The 21,113-nt window shown below is 48.4% G+C and overlaps 1 protein-coding gene across 2 annotated transcripts; it reads left to right on the top strand.

Annotated features, from left to right (window-relative positions):
• The first annotated feature begins 529 nt into the window (after positions 1–529).
• LOC149329633 (nucleoredoxin-like protein 2) lies at positions 530–20,073 on the top strand. 2 transcript variants are annotated; one of them, XM_089559566.1, is made up of 4 exons: positions 530–713; positions 15,606–15,843; positions 16,701–16,786; positions 19,623–20,073. In XM_089559566.1, the coding sequence occupies exons 2-4, from the start codon at positions 15,655–15,657 to the stop codon at positions 19,765–19,767; spliced, it is 420 nt and encodes a 139-aa protein (XP_089415692.1). In that variant the 5' UTR covers positions 530–713; positions 15,606–15,654; the 3' UTR covers positions 19,768–20,073. The 2 variants fall into 2 exon arrangements, with proteins under 2 accessions (XP_089415692.1, XP_089415691.1); XM_089559565.1 differs by having other exon boundaries at positions 16,683–16,786.
• The last annotated feature ends 1,040 nt before the right edge of the window (positions 20,074–21,113 follow it).

The following is a 21,113-nucleotide window of genomic DNA, read 5'->3' as shown; positions in this document are numbered from 1 at the left end:
CCATGTTCAAAAGTGAAGGCTTTCTTTGGGACGACATACAGAGTTGCCGTTCAGGTGCGGGCGCACTCTGGGCGACGGCCAACCAGTCTGTGACGCTTGTCCGTCGACCCTTTCGCCAACGCAAGTCACGCGGTTCTCGTATGCGCCTGCCTGAGAGAAAAAAAAAACGATGAGCAGTCAAACATTTAACGCCTACATAAGACGAGGACCTCTGTAAAACTGTAGTATGATAAGGAATGACCGGCATCTAGAGAAATCAAAGGCGCTGCTATGGCCTCAGCTCGGGCACGTGCCGACTAGGATGATAACGCCATATGAGCAGCGGCGCGAGATTTGGCGAGAATTTTGCCTGTGCCTAGCAGAGCAAAGCGGCGGTGGCCCGACGTTATCCTCCCAATTCATGCTGGCCGTGCGAAACCGACCTTGCCTAACGAAGCTAATGAATTACCCCCCCCCCCCCTTTTAAAGCGGGGGGGGGGGGGGGGGGGGGACTGTTGCAGAACCCGGAATTGCTGTTCACCTACAGTGCCCGAAACCGGCGCTTGACAACGTTGTATTCGTGGTCGCCATTCGCCGGACCATCGGCTGCCAACATGGGATCTTCGCCATCGGTGGTGAAAGGACTTCTGCCACGGACTTGTCTTCGGAGTGCATTGACGTGACCACAGTCTTCTCAAAGCCTGCTGCCATATCCGCCGCAGGAGCAAGAAACGGTGTGTGCGACTACAGTCTGTCAGTTCCGCAGCTTATACGCCGCCGAATACGCGAGTGTTGTGGCTTTAAATTTGTCATTAGTGTGTAAATTGCATTGAACGCGGTGATGAAAATTCCTGTAGATGCGTATATACCGTCGTGCTTGTCCTCTGAAATACACAACAGGCGCAAATTCAGGAAGCGCAGCTGCAAGCAGTTTGTGCACGGGCCTCGACCTTATTGCTTTCACCTCTGCTTCCTAAATTTGCCCAGTGGTGTCTTTCAGAGCACGAACACGATCGGTCTTTGGGCGGTCTAGAAGTTGCGCGTCGGCCGCCTGTGCTGGCGGATTGTGTTTTTAGGAAACGGTTTGAAAGTCTAGGCTGGTGCTGACGCACAAGTTTTACTCAGCAGCGTATACAGCTCGTTTGGTCGATAAGCCGGGGCTGCGTAAAAACATCATATCATGCTAACCGTTGGTCGCACAATGTTCCGGATGGTGTCATACGGTTCAGGGTTTCGTGGAGCATAAACTGACTAGTTAAGTTAGAGCCTAACTTGCGACAGAGATTCCAACCGGTGACCTATGATCGGGGCCTGCGTAAAAACGTATCGTGGTAATTTGCGGTTCCAGTTACTGATAAATGATTGGTGTGTGATAGGCGATGACGACTCAGTTGAATCATTTTAATGACTTGATTATTTGATTAAAGGAATGAAAAAATGAAAAAATTGAAAACCGGGGGTTGAAAGGCGTCAAGGTGCTCAGAATGAAAAGGCAATGCTTGATGGTGCTAGTTATGAAAATGTGCAGTGTACAACTGCTCGATCAACTAAGTTAAACCAACTGAAAAAGAAATGAAAAACGCGTTCAGAGGCGTCAAACTGCTCAGAATTGAAAACCTAATCCATTACGCTATCGTGTCATGCCCTTAACGAGGAGCTTAAGTGTCCTCTCAAATTTTCTTGCACTAATGTACCGTATTGTGCGTTTTTATCGTAAAGACTTTCAAAATTTTTCTTACCTCAACCGCTGGCTCCTTTGCGGTGAAACTGCACACAGAGCTTGCGTATTATGGTAACTTTTGTATCGTAGCAAGTTTTACAACGGTACTTACTTAGTTGAGCCGTGCATGATGCAAAAGCGCAATCGTGTGCGTCGAGATCGGCGTACCGAAGCCCAAAACACCGTTTTTTTGCTGAAGGGCGGCAGTAGCGCCATCTGTCTTCCACAACGAAATTAAACAAGGAGAACACTGCTCAGGACTACGCGACGTCGTCCTCCGACGCTTTAGGAGAGCCACGAAAGCAGACGATATAAGCTGAATTGAATAAAATCATTGGACGAAAAAAAGACGTCAAACAATATTCTTTTAATGGCAAAGCATCGTTAAAATAGTTGATTATGGCATTTTTTCCGCTCAGTTGGACGAAAATGTTCGAAGCGCTTCAGTTGACGCAGACGAAAAGGCCCCCGCGCTCCTTGCAACGCTCGCCTTGTGACGCTTTTCACTGCAGACGACAGATGGCGCTACTGCCGCCCTTCAGCAAAAAAAACGGTGTTTTGGGCTTCGGTACGCCGATCTCGACGCACACGATTGCGCTTTTGCATCATGCACGGCTGAACTAAGTAAATACCGTTGTAAAACTTGCTACGATACAAAAGTTACCATAATACGCAAGCTCTGTGTGCAGTTTCACCGCGAACGAGCCAGCGGTTGAGGTAAGAAAAATTTTGAAAGTCTTTACAATAAAAACGCACAATACGGTATGTGCTGAAGTTCAACACGTAATGTGGCCATGATTCGCGCTCAGCAAAAACTGATAAAAACACTAAAAAGTGGGTTTTTCACGCATAGATATGCTGTTAACCTCTCGGTGAATGTTCATGTCTATAATCATCAGCCACAAAACAATAACAATATGCTTTATGTATGTAGATCCCATCAGACCTGACTGTAGCAATCCAAGAACTAGAAGACCTTTTCAAACAACTCGGAACCATACCTTGTGTTCAGGGGCTTTAATGCTCGCTCTTCTTTTTGAGAAAGTGAGGGGACCGAGAGAAGAGGGCAAAAAATGAAAAATTTTATACGTTCCAATAATACATGCCTATTAAACAAAGGAAAGGCCACTTACTGTAGCCCAAGCTCGGGTAAAGTAAGCTGTCTTGATTTGGCTTTCACATCACCTTCAGTTTTTAATGATTTTATACGGGATATTTTCGACTGCCCTCTAGGAAGTGATCATTGCGTTGCAGTTAAGTTATCATCGTCAGCGCCTATCGTCCCAACCAGACCACAACGCTGGAAGTTCCATCGAGCTGATTGGTCGCTTTTTGCAACCCATGCCACATTAGACAAAGTATTTTGCAAAGAGCTCAGCACAGATGACATAAATGGAAAATTCACTACTTGCGTAATCTCTGCAACGAGGGATAGGTATCCCCGAAACTAAAGTGTTTGTACAGAAAAAAAAAACAAGGTGTGGCGGACTCAAGAATGCACAGCCGCAAAAAAGAAAAAAAAAAGCATGCGGTGTATTTCGTATGTATACCCCCCATGGCAGAGTTTTAAAAAAGCTAGAGCCAAAGCGCACTACATTCGTCAATACGCAGAAAAAAGCTCACGGCAGAATTATATTTCTTTTATCAGTAGTTCCGCCTTTTCAAAAACGTTATGGGAGCAGGTCCGAAAATTTAATTCCGACTACTCAACTTTCACATTTCCTGTGCTGTTCAGATTACCTTATAAGAACAAGCATTGTGCATACCTTCCATGTTCATATAGTTCCACAAACATGTCACACACGTACCAGCTTCGAGCTGACCACTTAAGGTTTCGGGCTCGAGTGTTGGGAGGCAGCAGGAGCGAGACCTAGCTGCCACTGGAATGACGTGTCCCAAGTTGGCCCTAATCACCCATTAAAGGTTGTGCTTAGGACGCGAGCCGCTGGAATCACTGGAGGAAATTTCGCAGTGACTCAGGAACAGCTCGGCTCCATACGTCCCCAGCTGGCTGGACGACCGTTGTTAGCAGGTCGATGATGCTACGATCTTAGCGACCCTACCGCCATATATGGTGGATCTACCGTTCGGACACTATACCCATATTGCCTGAATGTTAGAGAGAACGCTCAACTCTGCCGTATACAAGGCAATGGTATGGACCGCTATAGCTGCCGGGCATGCAATCTTCTACCGATTGGCGCTCAGCCCTCTCGCCCAACGCTGTGTTCCGAGCGAAACCAGGGACAGTTCGGTGGTTCACTGCGAGGCAACTCGTAATTGCCTCGCCTTATATCCCGCAAAGACTCCATGTGGAGGCGCCTTGTGCGCAACTGGGGTGAGCCGCCGAATTTTTTGGCTGCGTTTCACTGTGACGGGCACTGTGATGCGTAATGCACTGGGGACCGCCGTGCCCTATCGAATGTGGAGAACGGTCCTCGTTAAGCGGAGAATCCGGTGTCCTGGTTTGCATCGCCGGCAAAGTAGCCTAGGTCACGTGAGGCTGTGACGTCATCACAACCTGCCCACTGTGGCAGGGCCCGCCGCGGTGGCTCAGTGGTTACGGCGCTCGGCTGCTGACCCGAAAGACGCGGGTTCGATCCCAGCCGCGGCGGCCGAATTTCGATGGAGGCGAAATTCTAGAGGCCCGTGTATGTGCGATGTCAGTGAACGTTAAAAAACCACAGGTGGTCAAAATTTCCGGAGCCCGTCACTACGGCGTCCCTTATAGCGTTAGTCGCTTTGGGACGTTAAACCCCAATAAACCTAAACCTAAACACTGTGGCAGGTGGCACTGCAGCTGGATCTCACAAGCCCCATCCATCGCAGCACCTGCCATCACTGGGTGGTGGGGCCGAGCGCTACCGCTGCACCACTGCGGTGGTAGTGACATGAGGACTCCGAGCGATCTATGAATGTGAAGTACAGAATGACGTTCTGCATATATCGGGAGGCGGAGACGGTTCCCGAAGATTGGAAACACGCCGAAGTAATAATGATACCTAAACCTGGTAAAAAGCTACAAATTGAAAACCTCAGGCCCATATCACTCACGTCGTGCCTTGGCAAGCTTTACGAACGGGTTGTAACTTTAAGACTTCAAAATTACATGGAAGATAACGACTGTGTACCACATACCATGTTCGGCTTCAGAGCGAAGCTCTCGACGCAGGACGTTCTCCTCCAAATACAAGAAGATGTCCTGCGAAACGTACCTCGGACGGGAGAAAATGTCATAATGGCCCTGGACATCAAGGGGGCATTCGATAACGTCAGCTACGAAGCGATCCTTACGGGCCTAGACAACCTGGATTGCGGACGCAGAATCCACGGCTTCGTCAAAGCCTTCCTGTCCGATAGAACTGCCACCATCGGCATAGGAGACCTTCGATCGGACAAAATTCGCACTCCAAACAAACGGAACACCCCAAGGGTCAGTTATCTCACCCCTACTCTTCAACATAGCTATGATAGGCCTAGCTCGAAAACTAGAGAACATCGAAGGCATCAGGCATGCAATGTATGCTGACGATATAACAATCCGGACAAACACGGGCTGTCTCGGAGAGAAGGAAGAAAGGCTACAGCAAGCGGCCTCTTGTGTAGAGCAATACCTCGCAGAAAGAGGACTCGCATGCTCGACCGAGAAATCGGAACTGCTGAGAGTCTGGAGAGGCAAGCAAAACCGGACCGTCCCAACCAACGAGGACCTAAAACTCAACGTCTACCTAGAAGGGACGCCCATACCCGAAAAGACAACAATAAGAATTTTGGGCATGTGGGTTCAATCCAACCAGCGCAGTACTCACACTTTTACCGCTTTTCTGTTCTCTCTGCCGCCGCGGTGGCTCAGTGGTTACGGCGCTCGGCTGCTGACCCGAAAGACGCGGGTTCGATCCCGGCCGCGGCGGTAGAATTTCGATGGAGGCGAAATTCTAGAGGCCCATGTATGTGCGATGTCAGTGAACGTTAAAGAACCCCAGGTGGTCGAAATTTCCGGAGCCCTTCACTACGGCTTCTCTCATAGCCTCAGTCGTTTTGGGACGTTAAACAACAATAAACCTAAGCCTAAACACTGTGGGAGGTGGCACTGCAGCTGGATCTCACAAATCCCATCCATTGCAGCACCTGCGATCGCTGGGTGGTGGGGCCGAGCGCTACCGCTGCACCACTGCGGTGGTATTGGCATGAGGACTCCGGGCGATCTATTATTGTGAAGTACGTTGTTGTTGCGACTGGGAGAAGGATTATTTATTTATTTATTTACAATACTTCCAGTCTCAGTAAGAGACCGTAGCAGGTGGGCATCAGTACAATATAGAGTACAATACAGATAAATTACAAACAGATCAACAAAAATGAGAACTCTTACATAAGTGTTATATAACTGCTAGTAGGCAGGTTAGCAAACAATACCTTGAAAATTCAGAACTTGAACAAAAAGAAATCAAGTACAGCAGGAGTCGTTCATTCCAGCAAGCATGCTAGTATTTGAAGTATTATACAATATAAACTAGAAGGAAGCGAAAAAGAAGGTAACGGGTGGCAATAGGCATGCAATCATCCTTAAATATAAAATGTCAAGAAATGTCGATAAGTAGCTGTTGGGCAGTATTTGGTAAAATGTAGGACTATTGATATTTTACTGATTTTTGTTACATTCTACTAATCTTGAGGTGAAGGAAGATAGTGAGTCCGACGTGGTAATCGATGGATCGAGCTGATTCCATTCGCTGATGGCTAAAGGAAAGAAAGAATGCTTGAGTGTGTTCGTTCTGCATGAGTATTCCGTCAGCGTGTGCGCATGCTTGTGCCGGGTTTGCCGTGACTGTGAGAAGGATGCATATTTAGTCACGTCTACACTGTAGGTGTTGTGTAATAATTGATATAAAAACTTCAAGCGGGATTCTTTTGCCCTAGATAATAGCGATGGAAAGCCAGATGATGCTGCAAGATCCGTAGGGGAGTCAGAGGGTTTGTATTTGTTATGAATGAACCTTAAAGCTTTTCTTTGCACTCTCTCAAGCGGAGTGATGTTAGTGATAGAATGCGGGAACCAAACAGTGCTTGCGTATTCCTCCAAGATTGGCCTTACGAGGGTAGTGTAGGCAAAAAGCTTGGTATTTTGAGGGGCCAAACGTAAGCATCTTCTAAGGAAAAACAGCTTTCGCAAGGCAGCAGATGTAACATTGGCGATATGCGCGTCCCATCTTAGCTCAGAAGTTAAAGTTAACCCTAGGTATTTATGTTCAGAGACCCTTGAAAGCGTTGAATCATTGATACTGTAGTCATAGTTATATGGCTGTTTTTTCCTGGTGACTGTCATGCAAACGGATTTTTTATTGTTTAACGTCATCTGACAGGTGTTACACCATTCAACAATTTTGTGAAGAGAGCTGCTTGAAAAGGAAATTGCACGGGCCTGCCTACTGGCTCGAGCCGAGCCGCCACCGTTGCCACGTGCAGATAGTGGAGAGTTTAAAGATAAGAGGATTGATTGATTCATTAAAAACATCTTTATTTGTACAGTATTCGCAGAACATGTGGGTAGGTCGCCTAGTCCGGTAGTCCATTGGCTGCTGCTGCTGCGCTGGCCCTCCCCACCAGCCAGTGCTGACGATCAGGATCATCGCTGAGCAGAATAGCCTCCCACTGCTCCTCCGAGGGGTTGGGAATGGGGTCAACTAAGGGATTAAATTGGCATGCCCACACCATATGGTAGTGGTTAGCTACGTCTCCACAGTGTGGACCCTGCGGAGAGTATAGTGTAGGGTACCACTGGTGTAATTTAGCTGGTGTTGGGTATGTGTTGGTTCGTAGTCTCCTAAGGGCGTTCTCTTCTAACTTATTGAGGGATTTGTGTGGTGTAGGGTACTTCTTTCTGGCTGTTCTGTATGGCGCGAGATTGTCAGCATACACTGCTAAACCTATCAGGTCACGGCACCCTTCATGGTCATCATGGGGAGACGCCCGGTATAGAAGAGCTCGGGCGTGCCTGTGAGCGGCTTCGTTTCCTCCTGGTAGTTCCAGGTGACCGGGAAACCAGATGACTGAGGCCTGGTTGGGTGGATGCTTAGTCAGCAATGACAACCCTGACTTATGAATTAACCCGTAATTGAAGTTGCGACAGGCGTTCTGGGAATCAGTGAGCACAACGGCGTTGGGCTTAGATGCTACAGCTAATGCCTCCTCTGCGTGAGTGGGGTTAGATGTTTTCACCGAGGCGCAGTTCACCATCGACCCTGAAGGCGTTGAGACTACAATAGTCATGACTCCATTCTTTGGTCCTGCTGCGTCCACGTAAAGGGTGTTAGTTTGCTTGTACCATTTCTTCTGCAGGGCTTCCCCTCTTGCTTTCCTTCCCTCGATGTTATACGCGGGATGCATATTCCGCGGAATGGGGTGCACGTTGATGCGTCTTCTCACATCGCGTGGGACCTCTTCCCTTTGGTCAATTGTATAGGGCTGATTAACACGGATCTTCTAGAGCAGTTCTCTGCCGGGTGTTGTAAGTGCGAGCCTATTGAGTTGTGAGAGCCATTGTGCTTAGGAAAGAGTGAAAGAAAAGAAAAGACGCGCGGCGCAGCAACAACCGCGTACGCCGAAGCGGACGCTGGCTGAAAAAAAAAAACAGATAAGCGGCCGGAGCCGCGCTTCGTCACCACCTCCAGTACAGAATGATGTTCTGCATATATTGGAACCAACCCTCTACGCTACCGTGTCCCCTTCAGTTTTCATTGGCCCTTCGGACCTTAAATTTTTTTGCATCCTCCATTACGGCAACTCTAGAGCTCTTCTACTCCCGCCTCCTTCCCTTCCCTCACATCGCGGTTTAGGTGTCCACCGAGAAGTTCGACCGTTACTGCGCGATTTCCTTTCCACAAATACCACGAAGTATGTTCACGCGACCGCGTTCTGATAGAGGGCGCAAAATGCCATGGGAATCTACGAAATGTGCATTTGATTTCGGTTTTAGCTTCATCGCGCACCGACATCGCACAACACAGAGGTCTCGAGCATTACGCCTGCATTGAAGTTTTCCGATTTCGGGTCAGCATTGGAACACAGTAACGTCAGATCCACTGCGGCGGCCGGAACGGTCGTGCTTTGCAGTTATTGTCAGTGGCTTTTCATGAAGAATTTCCATGCAGACAAATATACATACCGTCGGTATTATGGAATATATCCTTAGTGCTACGCACAATGGGTGTGCAAATAGTAGGCACGTTCTCCAAACCGAACTGGAGAGAAGTTGTGTAGTCTTGCTACCGAATTTGCTATGAATCAGATATCTTGACGAGTGTTCGGTACTTTTACGAATTCTCAGAGAGCAATCGTGACTAATAGCGAAGCGCTGCTTTGGCAGTTGTAGCTGTATCTGTCCGAAGAAAGAACACTGATCCTTGTTACTTAAACCAGCCTGCTAGTTAGTTCGTCTTAAATGTATTCTCGTGTACTACACCGATGACAATGATATGCCGAAAAAATCGTTCTTCTAGATAAGAAAGCCTATTTCTAAAAATTATGCAAAGTGCTTACTTTAAAGATGCAAGCGTTTTTTATTTTTCCGAGTGAACTTGGACATGGGTTGCCCAGTTTGGCGTGCAAGAAATAGAGCGCATTTTTGCATTACAATTAACGGAATATAAATTGTCCAGAGAAAGTCCCGCGTACAGCTAGAAATCTTCTCGAACACGACATCTTGAGGTCTATTTGACGAGGCTTCGCCGCCGTATCCCTCCTCTAAACTTCTATCGGCACAGACATAGTTTAAATAAATTGGTAACTTGGTTTTTGAGAAAAGGAAATGATGCAGTATCTGTCTCACATATCTCGGCGGACACCTGAACCGCACCGTAATGGAAGGGAGGAAGGTGGGAGTGAAAGATGAAAGAGAGAAAGAGGTGCCGTAGTGGAAGTCTCCGGAAAAAAGTTCGACCACCTGCTACCTTGTAGCCACATCAAAGCTGAAAGAGAGCAAGCAGAAGCTATCCTTCGCAAAGCATACAAGTTAGCCTTACATCTACCAAGGAACACGTCCAACGAGAAGCTAATGCAACTAGGGCTTAACAACACTTTTGAAGAGCTGAGTGAATGCCAAATAAAGGCACAACTTCGAAGACTCAGCGACACAAGAACCGGAAGAGCACTTCTGACTAGGTTGGGTCGGGAGACGGAGAACCATCAGAACAACAGGGCAAACATACCAGACGCACTAAGAAGAAACATAAGCATACAACCCATCCCCCGCAACATGGATCCAAACCTCCATGCCAGCAGGAGGAGAGCCAGGGCAGAACACTATGAAAAAACAATAGAGCACAGGGACAGCACGGTATACACCGACGCCTCCCCGTACTATGGTGAACGAGGAAATAAAATGGTGGCGGTAGTCGTCAACCACCAGGGAGAACAAATAACGAGCCTCACGGCCAGGGCATCAAATGTAGCAGAGGCGGAGGAGATAGCGATAGCCCTAGCAATGAGGGAGGGGGATAGAAAGGGGAGACCCCTGAATATCCTAACAGACTCACAAGAAGCGTGTCGAAACTACACAAAAGGAAGGGTAGGCAAAACGACACTCAGGGTCCTCAGCGAGGGGACACCCTCGGGGAGGAGAGAGAAACATAACATAATTTGGATACCAGGCCACGTGGGGGTCTGGGGCAACGAAAGGGCGGACGAACTAGCTCGAGGGCTTACTATCCGAGCTGGGGGGTCACAAGCCCCGGAGGAGCTCTGGACTAGCCTAGGGGCTGGGTACTACTAAGTTTATACAGGGGTCTAAGATACAAATACCCCCCACCACACAAAGAGCTAAGCAAGGAAGAAGCCGCAAAATGGCGGAAGCTACAGACAGGCTCCTTCCCCAACTTATATATACTAAGCAAGATGTTCCCGACACAATATCGCGCCACATGCCCTTGGTGCGAAGCGAGGCCAACACTATACCACATAACATGGGAATGCGATAGAAACATATCGTTCCACAAACACGACACACAAAGTGTGGAGCAATGGGAGAGCCGGCTCACCAGCTGCGAGCTAGAGGCCCAAAGGGCACTCATAGCACACGCAAGCGAGGTGGCCAGACTCAGTGGAGCCCTGGACTAGGGGACCACCCAAGGCTAAGGAGGCAACCTCAAGACTTGAAGACGACCTCCACCGCAGGCTAAATCTTAGAAATCAATAAAGTTTCTACTCACTCACTCACTCACTCGACCACCTGGGGATCTTTAAAGTGCACTGATATCGCGCAGCACACGGGCGCCTTTTGCGTTGCGCCTTCATCTAAATGCGGACGCCTCGGTCGGGTTCGACGCAAGGTACTCCGGCTCGGTAGGCGAGCGCCTTAACCACTGAGCCACCGCGGCGGGTATCTTCCTTTTGCGCATTTCGCCGTAAACCTCATTATGTTTATCATTTTCGGCTCTATTGCCGCCGCATTACCTCTTTTTATAAGATGGTTGTTGGAGGAGCCCTTGCAGCATTAGACCCTCTTTTGAGCTGTCCGCTCTTGCCGTCATTTGGCGCCACCACACTTGGTTTCAGCCGCAGATCTCTTTGTTCTGCCGTTCAAAATTTCTTGCTGGAATCTCATTGGCTGCCTTGCTAAATTTTTCTAATATCGCCTTTTCTGTCTTTATTGTTACATTTTTAATTAGTTAGTTTTTATTTTTCCTTTTCAGTCTGTAGACTGAAAAATTTATGCAGTCTACAGACTATCCACAGATTATTGCTTATAAAGTCTATTGGCTTTCAGTAGACAATTCCTATAGACAAGCCTAAAGGCAATACAAACCATGTAGACAGTTTATAGCCAGTCTATAGATTTATGGCCATACACTTTTAGTAGACTTTGTCTACATACAGTCTGTAGTCTAGGAATAGACAAAACGATGTGTCTGCTATAGGAAGGCTACAGAGTCTACAAGAAGTCTATAGACAGTCTATAGACCACTTTTATAAGGGTATGCCCAACTTGAACTAGGACCCAACGGTGTTTCAGACCCGCGTGCGTTATCATGTGCCTTTTTTTTTCTTGGCCGCATAAACGTACAGCTAGATAGCTATCTATGCCTCCCGATTGTTGGCCACTCCCACACTGTGAGTGTATGCCATGTGTTATTAGGTGAACGACAACAACGTCCTCGTGCTGTTTTCTAGTGCGTTCGTATCCGCTATGCACCCTGGCCAATACTCCGCCGTGGGTATGTGCCATTAAGTCTGAGGACATCATCATCATCATCTCGCCGGCTCTGCCTCAATACCGAACACGGGCGCGCGACTCAAGTCTCGTGCCGACCAGTGAAGAAAACATCGCCCTGTGGACGTCCGCAGTTGGCATCTTTTCGCAGGATTTGGCATGGAGCTATTCTGTCCGCATCCCAGATTATATCCCCATATACTTTGCGGAATTTTTTGCTCTTGGAATGGCCCTGCACAAAATTCCGTGTCATGTATCTCACGTTATCATCCTGGCTGATTGTTTGTCAGTTTTAGTCTCCCTTGAAACTTCCCAAAAAGATTTTTTGTGCCGCTTCCTGCGATTTTTTGTCCCGTCCACTTTAAAGGAGGTCCGTTTTGTCTGGGTTCCTGGTCATGCAGGCATCCATTCCAACGAGGTGGCTGATTATTTAGCAAGGTCAGCTCGACGGGCCAGTAACGCATCCTGTCCCGAATTTCAGTCTGCTGGCGATCTCCAGGTTTCAGCGGTTCCAACACATATCAGCCAGGTTACGCGATCCCTTACTAAATACTACTGATTATCAGCACTTATAGCGTATAAATGGAACGTCCGTTCGTGTAAAACCAGGCAGTGTGAGGTATCAATGACGCGTTTGCGGTGCAGGATTCCCAGTTTAAATTTATACCTATGCAGATGTGGGTGGTCACAGACAAACCTATGTGACTCATGCGGGGACGTTGAATCTGTGGACCATTTCCTGCTCTACTGTCCAAAGTTCGCACTTCAGAGAAAGATTTACCTGGAGGTCCCTCTCTCCAGGTTAGGGCTCCCATTATTTCTACCAGTGTTGTTATCGTTCGGAGCGAGCGCCAAAGGATTTGCATTGGGTTCAATTTGTGGGAATCTCCATGATTACATAATTGCAACTGGTAGGTTGATTTGCTAACTCCTTTAAAAGTCTCGGAGTTTTTTTTATTATTATTATTATTCTCGCCAAAATGTTCTTTCTTATTTCACTTCAAATATTCTTCTGTCGTTTTTATTAATACATTTTTCAAAATTCACGTTTGGCTCCGATATTTTGTCGTAATCCTATGAAAATTCCCTTATGTATACCACTATACCTTGGCCAACACCCCACGTGGGTATGTGCCATTATAAAGAGGTGAAGAAGAAGAAGTCCGCTTTACGAAGGACGCAGGGTTAGGGTTACTGGGCCGTGAGTCTAGCCACGAACCGGAACTTGACCAGGTCAGTATGTCGACCTCGCGAACATTGGCCCGCTTTGTGCAGGGTATACCTTCACGACGCCAGAGCCGCTGTAGCCAAGCTTTGAGCGTATTGTTTTTGTGGGTGGGCTCCGCCATCCGACCTTCTCGATCCTGCTCATGCTGAACCCGTATAAAGCACAATGGGATTCATTGGGAAAGTACGTATCCTGTGCACGTCCCCAGTGCATGCGGACCTGGAAGGCCGAATTTTTGGTGTGAGAGCACTTAGGCCGCTGCGGTGGCTCAGTGGTTATTACGCTCGGCTGCTGACCTGAAGGACGCGGGTTCGATCCCGACCGCAGTGGTCGAATTTTGACGGAGGCGAAATTCTAGATGTCCGTGCACTGTGCGATGTCAGTACACGTTAAAGAACCCCAGGTGGTCGAAATTTCCGGAGCCCTTCCCCACGGTGCCTCTCATAGCCTTAGTCGCTTCGGGACTTTAAACCCGCATCAACCATCAACCATTTATCGAGTACTTGTTATGTTGTTATCAGTAGTTTTGCGGCTCTGTGGAATTCTCGACAGCATAATCTTGAGCGGTTGAGTTTCTTTGGAGGAGAAATTCTAGATGTCCGTGCACTGTGCGATGTCAGTACACGTTAAAGAACCCCAGGTGGTCGAAATTTCCGGAGCCCTTCCCCACGGTGCCTCTCATAGCCTTAGTCGCTTCGGGACTTTAAACCCGCATCAACCATCAACCATTTATCGAGTACTTGTTATGTTGTTATCAGTAGTTTTGCGGCTCTGTGGAATTCTCGACAGCATAATCTTGAGCGGTTGAGTTTCTTTGGAGGAGAAATTCTAGAGGCCCGTGTACTGTCCGATGTCAGCGCACGTTAAAGAACCCCAGGTGGTCGAAATTTCCGGAGCCCTCCATTACGGCGTCTCTCATAGCCTTAGTTGCTTTGGGACGTTAAACCCCACAAACCAACCAACTTTAATCTTGAGCAAAGGATGCGAGGAAATTCTGGACCGGTATGCTGCATACGTCTCTACAGGAAGACTTGACCCACTAAAATCTTCTTTTATCGAGATGCATTATGAAACATCGAGCTCAAAAACACGGAATGTTAGTAAAGGACACGACGCGCAAGTTAGTGCGCTTTCTGCGTTAGTCTATCTTTTTGTGCGCTGTGTGTTAGTCCTCTTGTTCGTCGTGTCCTATGTGTTGTTCTATCTTTTTGCGCGCTGTGTTATTACCAACTTGCCCAACGTGTTGTAAGTTACCGATCTTTTCGGGCCATTAATCAGCACTGCCTGTGCCCCCCCCCCCCCCTTTCCACACAAATTTTATTTAAACTGTTGCTCTCATTAGACTCAGCGGCCGTGTTGTGCTCCTTTTGAGGACGAACGCTCGTCGTTCGAATTAACAGCCGCATTTCGGTAGAGGTGAAATCGAAAACAGTGCGCTGAAGCTTCGTTTGCGGCATATGTCGTCTCAGGAATTGGTCGGCAGTCCAGCATTACGTCGTTGCTCTTTGCGAGTGTGTGACTTCGGAATGTAGGAATTCTGAACGCTTGTTATATTTTTTTACCAAATGCTGTACTCCTTTGCGTTTGTTCACTACGAAGCTACACTACCTCCTCAAGCCTTCTACCTCACAGCATCTTAGACATTTTATTACCTCTCCATCGAACTCTCTCTTCTGTCCTTCTGTCCTGTTCAACTTCCTTGCGCACGTCGAGTCGTCGTTCTGCTATGTTCTGTACCGTGAAACCCCAGTGGGTCCGGTTTCTCCTGATAATGGAAAGTGATCTGAACTTCTGAAGCCAAATTTACGAATGCCGTATAGAGAAATTCGAATAACATCATCAGTTCCCGCTTTTCTTCATGGCTACTGTGGTGGGGCGAAGGCCCCGAAGAAACGGAGACGAGGCTCATTGCTCGAGTGGAAGACAAAAGACTCTTTCTTTGACGAGGACGCCGATAATTGTCATTTTTGGCCACATAACAGTCAAAATCATCATCATCAGCCTGTCTACGCCCACTGCAGGACAAAGGCCTTCCTCATGCCTCTCCAATTAACGCTGTCTTGTGACAGCTGCGGCCACCCTATCCTAGCAAACTTATTAATCTCACCCGCCCACCTAACTTTCTGCCGACCCCTGCTACGCTTCTGTACGCTTGGAGTCCACTCCGCTACCCTTAAAGACCAGCGGTTAATCTTGCCTTCGCATGACATGCCCTGCTCAAGCCCATTTCTTCCTCTTGATTTCGACTACGATGTCCTTAACTCGTGTTAAGGACACATCTACACTGATCTACAGAGAGAAGTCACAAAAGAATACACTAAACTGAAACCAAAACCACATATACAACAACTACCATGTCTCGGCTTTCCCTACCCATTGCCAGTAATGGGCTAGGCTTCGCGCGGTTGCCGCTAAAATAGTGCGTAACGCTCTTATCAATTGAACGTGGGCATGATTTGCCTTCTGCGCAGCCCAACGTGCCTCGCCTTTCGGCCCACCCTCTGACAGAGTGGGTCGTGGATGGAACTGTTCCGGGGCAATGTGCTGTTGACGAAGGACGGCACCAGCATCTCGGCCGACGCGGCCCTGCGCAACAAGCGGATCGTCTGCCTCTACTTCTCGGCCCAGTGGTGTCCGCCGTGCTGCTCCTTCACGCCCCTGCTGGCCCAGGCATACCGGGAAGCCAAGCAACTCGGACTCCCTGTCGAGGTACGTGTATGCGCGCCCGAAAGCTTAACTGCGCCGCACGTCTTGGGCTCAGGTTGGTAACTTGGTGACAATCAGTGAAAACGACGCAACTAAAGACGAAGATTAGTAAGGTGTGGGTTTGGGCTAGTTTGTAATCCAATCCGTGGCACAAAGTGCGCATAAAACGTAAGGACGAGTATAGCGTTATAGGTAAATCACCAGGCCATATGACAAGCGCAGTTATGGTGGCGGCAGAAGTGGTACTCCAGGGGAACAAGTGCTTGAACGCTTCCTCAGAGTCCCGGTCCAATTCGTCTCAAGCGGTCACGATGCATTTGGGTTAGGCCTACATTGCATGTGAACATATAGGCTGCCCTTTTGTGCCTGGACTTGCCGTTCCTCCCCAGTGAATTGTTGTATTAGCAGCGCCACCTGAAGGGTTAGTTTTTGTATCCCTCGTTCAATCTGCAACGAAAGGCAGCTAGGATTGGAGCACCACATACCGCCAAGTTCCTTTCGGCCTGGTAGGCATTCGATGCAAAATCGGCACGGCTTCCATTCAGCGGGTAGCTATACTGGTGCGGGCAAGGACCCGTGAAGATTGAAGGCCAAGTGAATGATCGCTATTGAATCTAGTTAGCTAGTAGCTTGCACTGATACCCGCCATGTTGATGGAGCAAAGAGCAATGCACAAGATTGCGCTTATTATCGAGCCGTGCACCACCGTGGTTAGCAATAGTTCAGTGGTTAGCAAGGCGTTAAGAGCAACACCGGTGTAAAAGACACGTGGCTGCTCGGTGGGAATCGGCGTGGTTTCGACGCGGCAGGCAGCCAACGGGAGACTGTTCTCACCAACGCAGGTCGTGTTCCTCTCGCAGAACCGAACTGCGGAGGAAATGCGGGACGACCTGAAGAACCACCACGCAGAATGGCTTTCGCTTCCCTTCGGCGATAATCTGCAGTTGTGAGTGACGCGCTGCTCAATGTTTTTTAATGTAAAATACATCGTTGGTCATGAAACTCGCCCATTGACTGGAGGAAAGTGACGTCACCAGACCGGAAGTTCCGTCACTTCCGGTAAAGGCATAAACCGTTTCTAATGCTATCGTATTACCAACATAACATGTTAGGTTTTTTTCGCACTCATTATTTGTGACTCCGAATATGCACGGGCTAATTAATTAGTGACTGAAGAATGACCATTTTGGCTTACGGACCCGTCGCGGTGACTCAGTGACTAGAGCTCTCGACTACCGATCCATAGGACCCGTTCGACCCCGGCAGCGGCGTCTGCGTTTCGATGGCGGCGAAACGCAAGAGGCGCCCGTGTGCCGTGCGATGCCAGTGCACGTTCAAGATCCCCAGGCGGTCGAAATTATAAGTTTCGTTATCAGGAAATGAGTGGTGCAGTGACTGTCTCACATATCTCGGTGGACACCTCAACCGTGCCGTGAGGGAAAGAAGGAAGATGGGAGTGAAAGAAGATGTGTCGCAGTTAGAATGCTCCGGAATAATCTTGAAAACAGGGACCCCCCCCCCCCCCCCTTAGTTTTTGTGAGGGCCGGCCCTTAAAGGGGCCCAGAAACACAGTCTTAGTTAACTGTTTTGCCTGTTGATTGCATACAGTGAGTTATAATGGTGCTATTAGCGTCGGTAATACCACGTACATTCCGTTTTTTAATATTTTAATGCCCTCCCAAAAACAACTTCATGGCTCTGATGGTGTCGCCACACAGTGGCGGGTTTTTAGCAGCGGATATGACATCACCTGGCGCGAGCTTGACGACCGGACAAATAGTAAATATACTGAAAATTGTGTGAATAAATAGAGACACATTTTGTCACCTGTCTGCGTTTTATATTAGATCAACAAAAACAATTTGTTTATCTTAGATAAAAGCCCTGCAAAGCAAGAAAAATAAAAATACACCACCAGGGGCGCTCTGGCATGGAAACAACGCTGCCAGTCTCACAGAGAGCAGGCAACCATGGAGTACAAACTTCCGCGACGTGCTCTGGCTGGCTGTTTTGATTGGTTGCGCCAGGTGCCGTCATTGGGAGAGCGAAATAGGAGTGGGAAGCCCCGCCAAAATCGAGTTGAGGGCAGCGTTTTGTTTGCTTGTATTTTGAAATTTCTTTACTTTTGTTGTTTTATATGAGGCTACCCTTATTGTTTTGGATGGCTCGACTGGCTGCTTGTGAGTCTGATACTACCCAGTAACTGTTTCGTCTTCTGTTGACTTCCGAGATTGCTAGGGCTATCGCCACCTTTTCCGCCGTCCGGATGCATTTGGTTGGTATAGTTACTCCGTATATCTACTGCGGCCGCCTCTCTGCCCTTATACCTCAATGCATCCACGTACCCGCCGCGGTGGCACAGTGGTTACGGCGCTCGGCTGTTGATCCGAAAGACGCGGGCTCGATCCCGGCCGCGGCGGCTGAATTTCGATGAAGGCGAAATTCCGGAGGCCCGTGTACTGCGCGATGTCAGTGCACGCTAAAGAACCCCAGGTGGTCGAAATTTCCAGAGCCCTTTACTACGGCGTCCCTCATAGCCTGAGTCGCTTTGGGACGTTAAACCCCCATAAACCAAACCAAACCAAACCAAAGCATCCACGTACATCACAAACTGGGCCTTTTTTAGATGTTCGTCCAAGATTTTAGCTCTGTGGCATTACTTCAGCCCTCGTGGTTGGCCGGGTCGATACTCCTGAGCAGCGGTCTAAACACGAAGGTGTCTCTGATTTCTGGAGCGATGTTCGTGGTTTGATCGCTATGGTCTTCTATAGGATGAGAAGTCTGAGTTTAGTGAGGAGAGTGCGGCCCGTCCTGATCCGTTTAAGTCTCCTGATCTGGGAGTCGAGCAGATAGATTTTTTACGTTCTTCGAAAGCGCAGTAGAATCCCAGACCGTCCAAGTACTTCCTCTCTGAGACGCATGGGGTTAATCTTAACGCGATGTTATGAAGCACTTGTGGTAATCTTAACGCCAGTCTAGAGGCCTTTCTAATTAGCGCGTTTATTTTTCCGTTCCGTCATGATTGATATCTGTTACGGGTGGTGGTGGTGGGACACTTTTATTAGAAAATCCTTTCTATTGGGCGTTCAATAGGTCCTGAGCCAAGGCGACGAGGACACATTGCAGCTTCATATCTATGGAGGCGAGCCAGATGAGCCACGGTTGGGGGGGGGGGAGGGGGCGGGGAAGGATAGGCAGGGGACTGGAAGGCTGCGTGGCACTGAGTAAGGCAGTGCTCGATGGCCGCATATGTGTGTGGACAGTTTGGGAACTGAGTTGTGGAAGTGCGCCGGTATAGATAAAGTTTGGCTGGTGTACGTAGAAGATTAAACTGTATTCGGCGAAGAATTCGAGCCACACGGATCGATAAGGATTGGTGTGGTGGTGGTAAATCAGCTAAGTACAATTTTCGCTGCGTGTAGTATTCGTCGACAGTGTGTTTGTAAGCCCTGACCGCCTGCTCCGTCGGTGGACTCGTCCATGGGATCCCTGGCGCCCGGTGTATAGTATCGCAGGCAAGCTGGTGAGCCAGCTCATTGTTACGGGAGAGGGTAGTTGAGGTGCGGTATGATGGACGCTGTCATTATCCGAATAGCCTCTTTCCTTATCATTATCCGCCTTATTAACGCGGCCGCCACGGTCGGGTTCGAACTCAGTAGGCGAGCGATAGGAAGGAGTTTGTGCATAAAGGTACAAATGTAGCCAGGATATGTGCATCTTATACACGTGTATAAAAACTGTCTCGGGACAGAGTAATGGACGCGAAGTTACTTTGTTCGCAGGACGCTGAAGACTCGCTACAAGGTGGCGGGCATACCAACGCTGGTGGTTCTGAAGGCGGACGGGGCGCTCATCTGCGCCAACGGAAGGCCCGACGTCCAGACCAAAGGCAGCCAGGCCTTCAAGGCCTGGCTCACTTGCATATGAACAAACTCGTCAAACAAATGCAACAATTAGCGCGCTTACTTGGGACCAACGCGTTCAACGTGCCCGCGAACATTGCGTAAGGTATAATGAAATGCGTTGCGTCACCTGTATATCAACAGAGCAGATGTACATGCAATGACGCAACTGGGTGACGCGTTATGTACACCTTGTATTTGGCAAGTATAGTAAACAGCATAAAAACAGCACTTTTTCCTGTACGTCATCCGGGTTTTAACGTACAAAACTCGCGAAGCCTGCATAGTGGTAGAACTTTTCCTAGGTTTCTGCGAAAGCTTACAGTCGCAATCTTTGTACCCATTACTATCGAATGTGCTTGTGTACGCATTTTTCATATCCATTTGCACAGCTCGACACTGGCTTTTGTATACCTATAATATATTTTACGTGTTTTGCGATAAAATGTCTGCGTGTCAGTCTTTTGTCTGTATGTACATCGCTGATAAATGTGTTTAAAATGTGCCCATAATGTTGAATAAACAAACGTTGCCGCATAACATCAGCAGTCTGAAACTTGGTCACAGCGCATTTTTAATGTTCGGAAGGCGTACGAGGCTAGCAGACGTTAAAAATAAAAAAAAAGTCTTGGGTTCAACGTGGCTTGATCCTAGTTACAGCTCTATTAAGCATGGCCTCCATTGTCTGAAACCAAATTTCATGGTCAAAGGTCAAGGCCAGGTACCAAGTGGTCAGTCATGTGATCACGTGGTCATACTACCGTAGCTTGGGCCATACCACCACGCAGTCAAGTTCGGTTTGACCTTGTGACGCATTGAAGGTCGTTGTCTTATCCACATTGAAATCGGAAGCTGCACCCCAAGGAGCAGAGTTCCCACTCTAAAACGCAGTGTGTGTGGTTCCTTGTGCGTGTTTGCTACACTAATTTAACCACCTTCTTAGAGCGAAGACAGCGTAGATGAAACAAAAAAAATGACGCGCGATGATCAAACATCTAATGCGACAATTCTGATGGGTGATGTTGCCTAAGCTGATGCGTCGGCCACCCGGGCCGGCTGTTTCGCAGAGAGTAGCACTGCATCCGCTGCAATAAATTACTACAACGGCTTATCAACTAACACGAACAATTCAGTGAACAGCTACCCCCGCTGCTACGTTCCGGCAGATGTTTGGCTTTGCGAGCACGGCGTTCACCCGCTAGCACACGTTTAGCAGGCGGCGGCTCCGTATACGGACCGGCCACGGCCAAGGTAGCTAGCTGGTACGGATGCTTCTCTCTTACTCTTGCGATCATCATCATCATCAGCCTGACTACGCCCACAGCAGGGCGAAGGTCTCTCCAATTAACCCTGTTCTTTGCAAGCTGCGGC

The sequence above is a fragment of the Amblyomma mixtum genome, chromosome 9 (assembly GCF_055824585.1).
Source record: "Amblyomma mixtum isolate Tamu chromosome 9, ASM5582458v1, whole genome shotgun sequence".
NCBI lineage: Eukaryota > Metazoa > Arthropoda > Arachnida > Ixodida > Ixodidae > Amblyomma > Amblyomma mixtum.
Note: the sequence above shows the minus strand (reverse complement) of the source record. Positions and strands in the feature narration are given on the sequence as shown.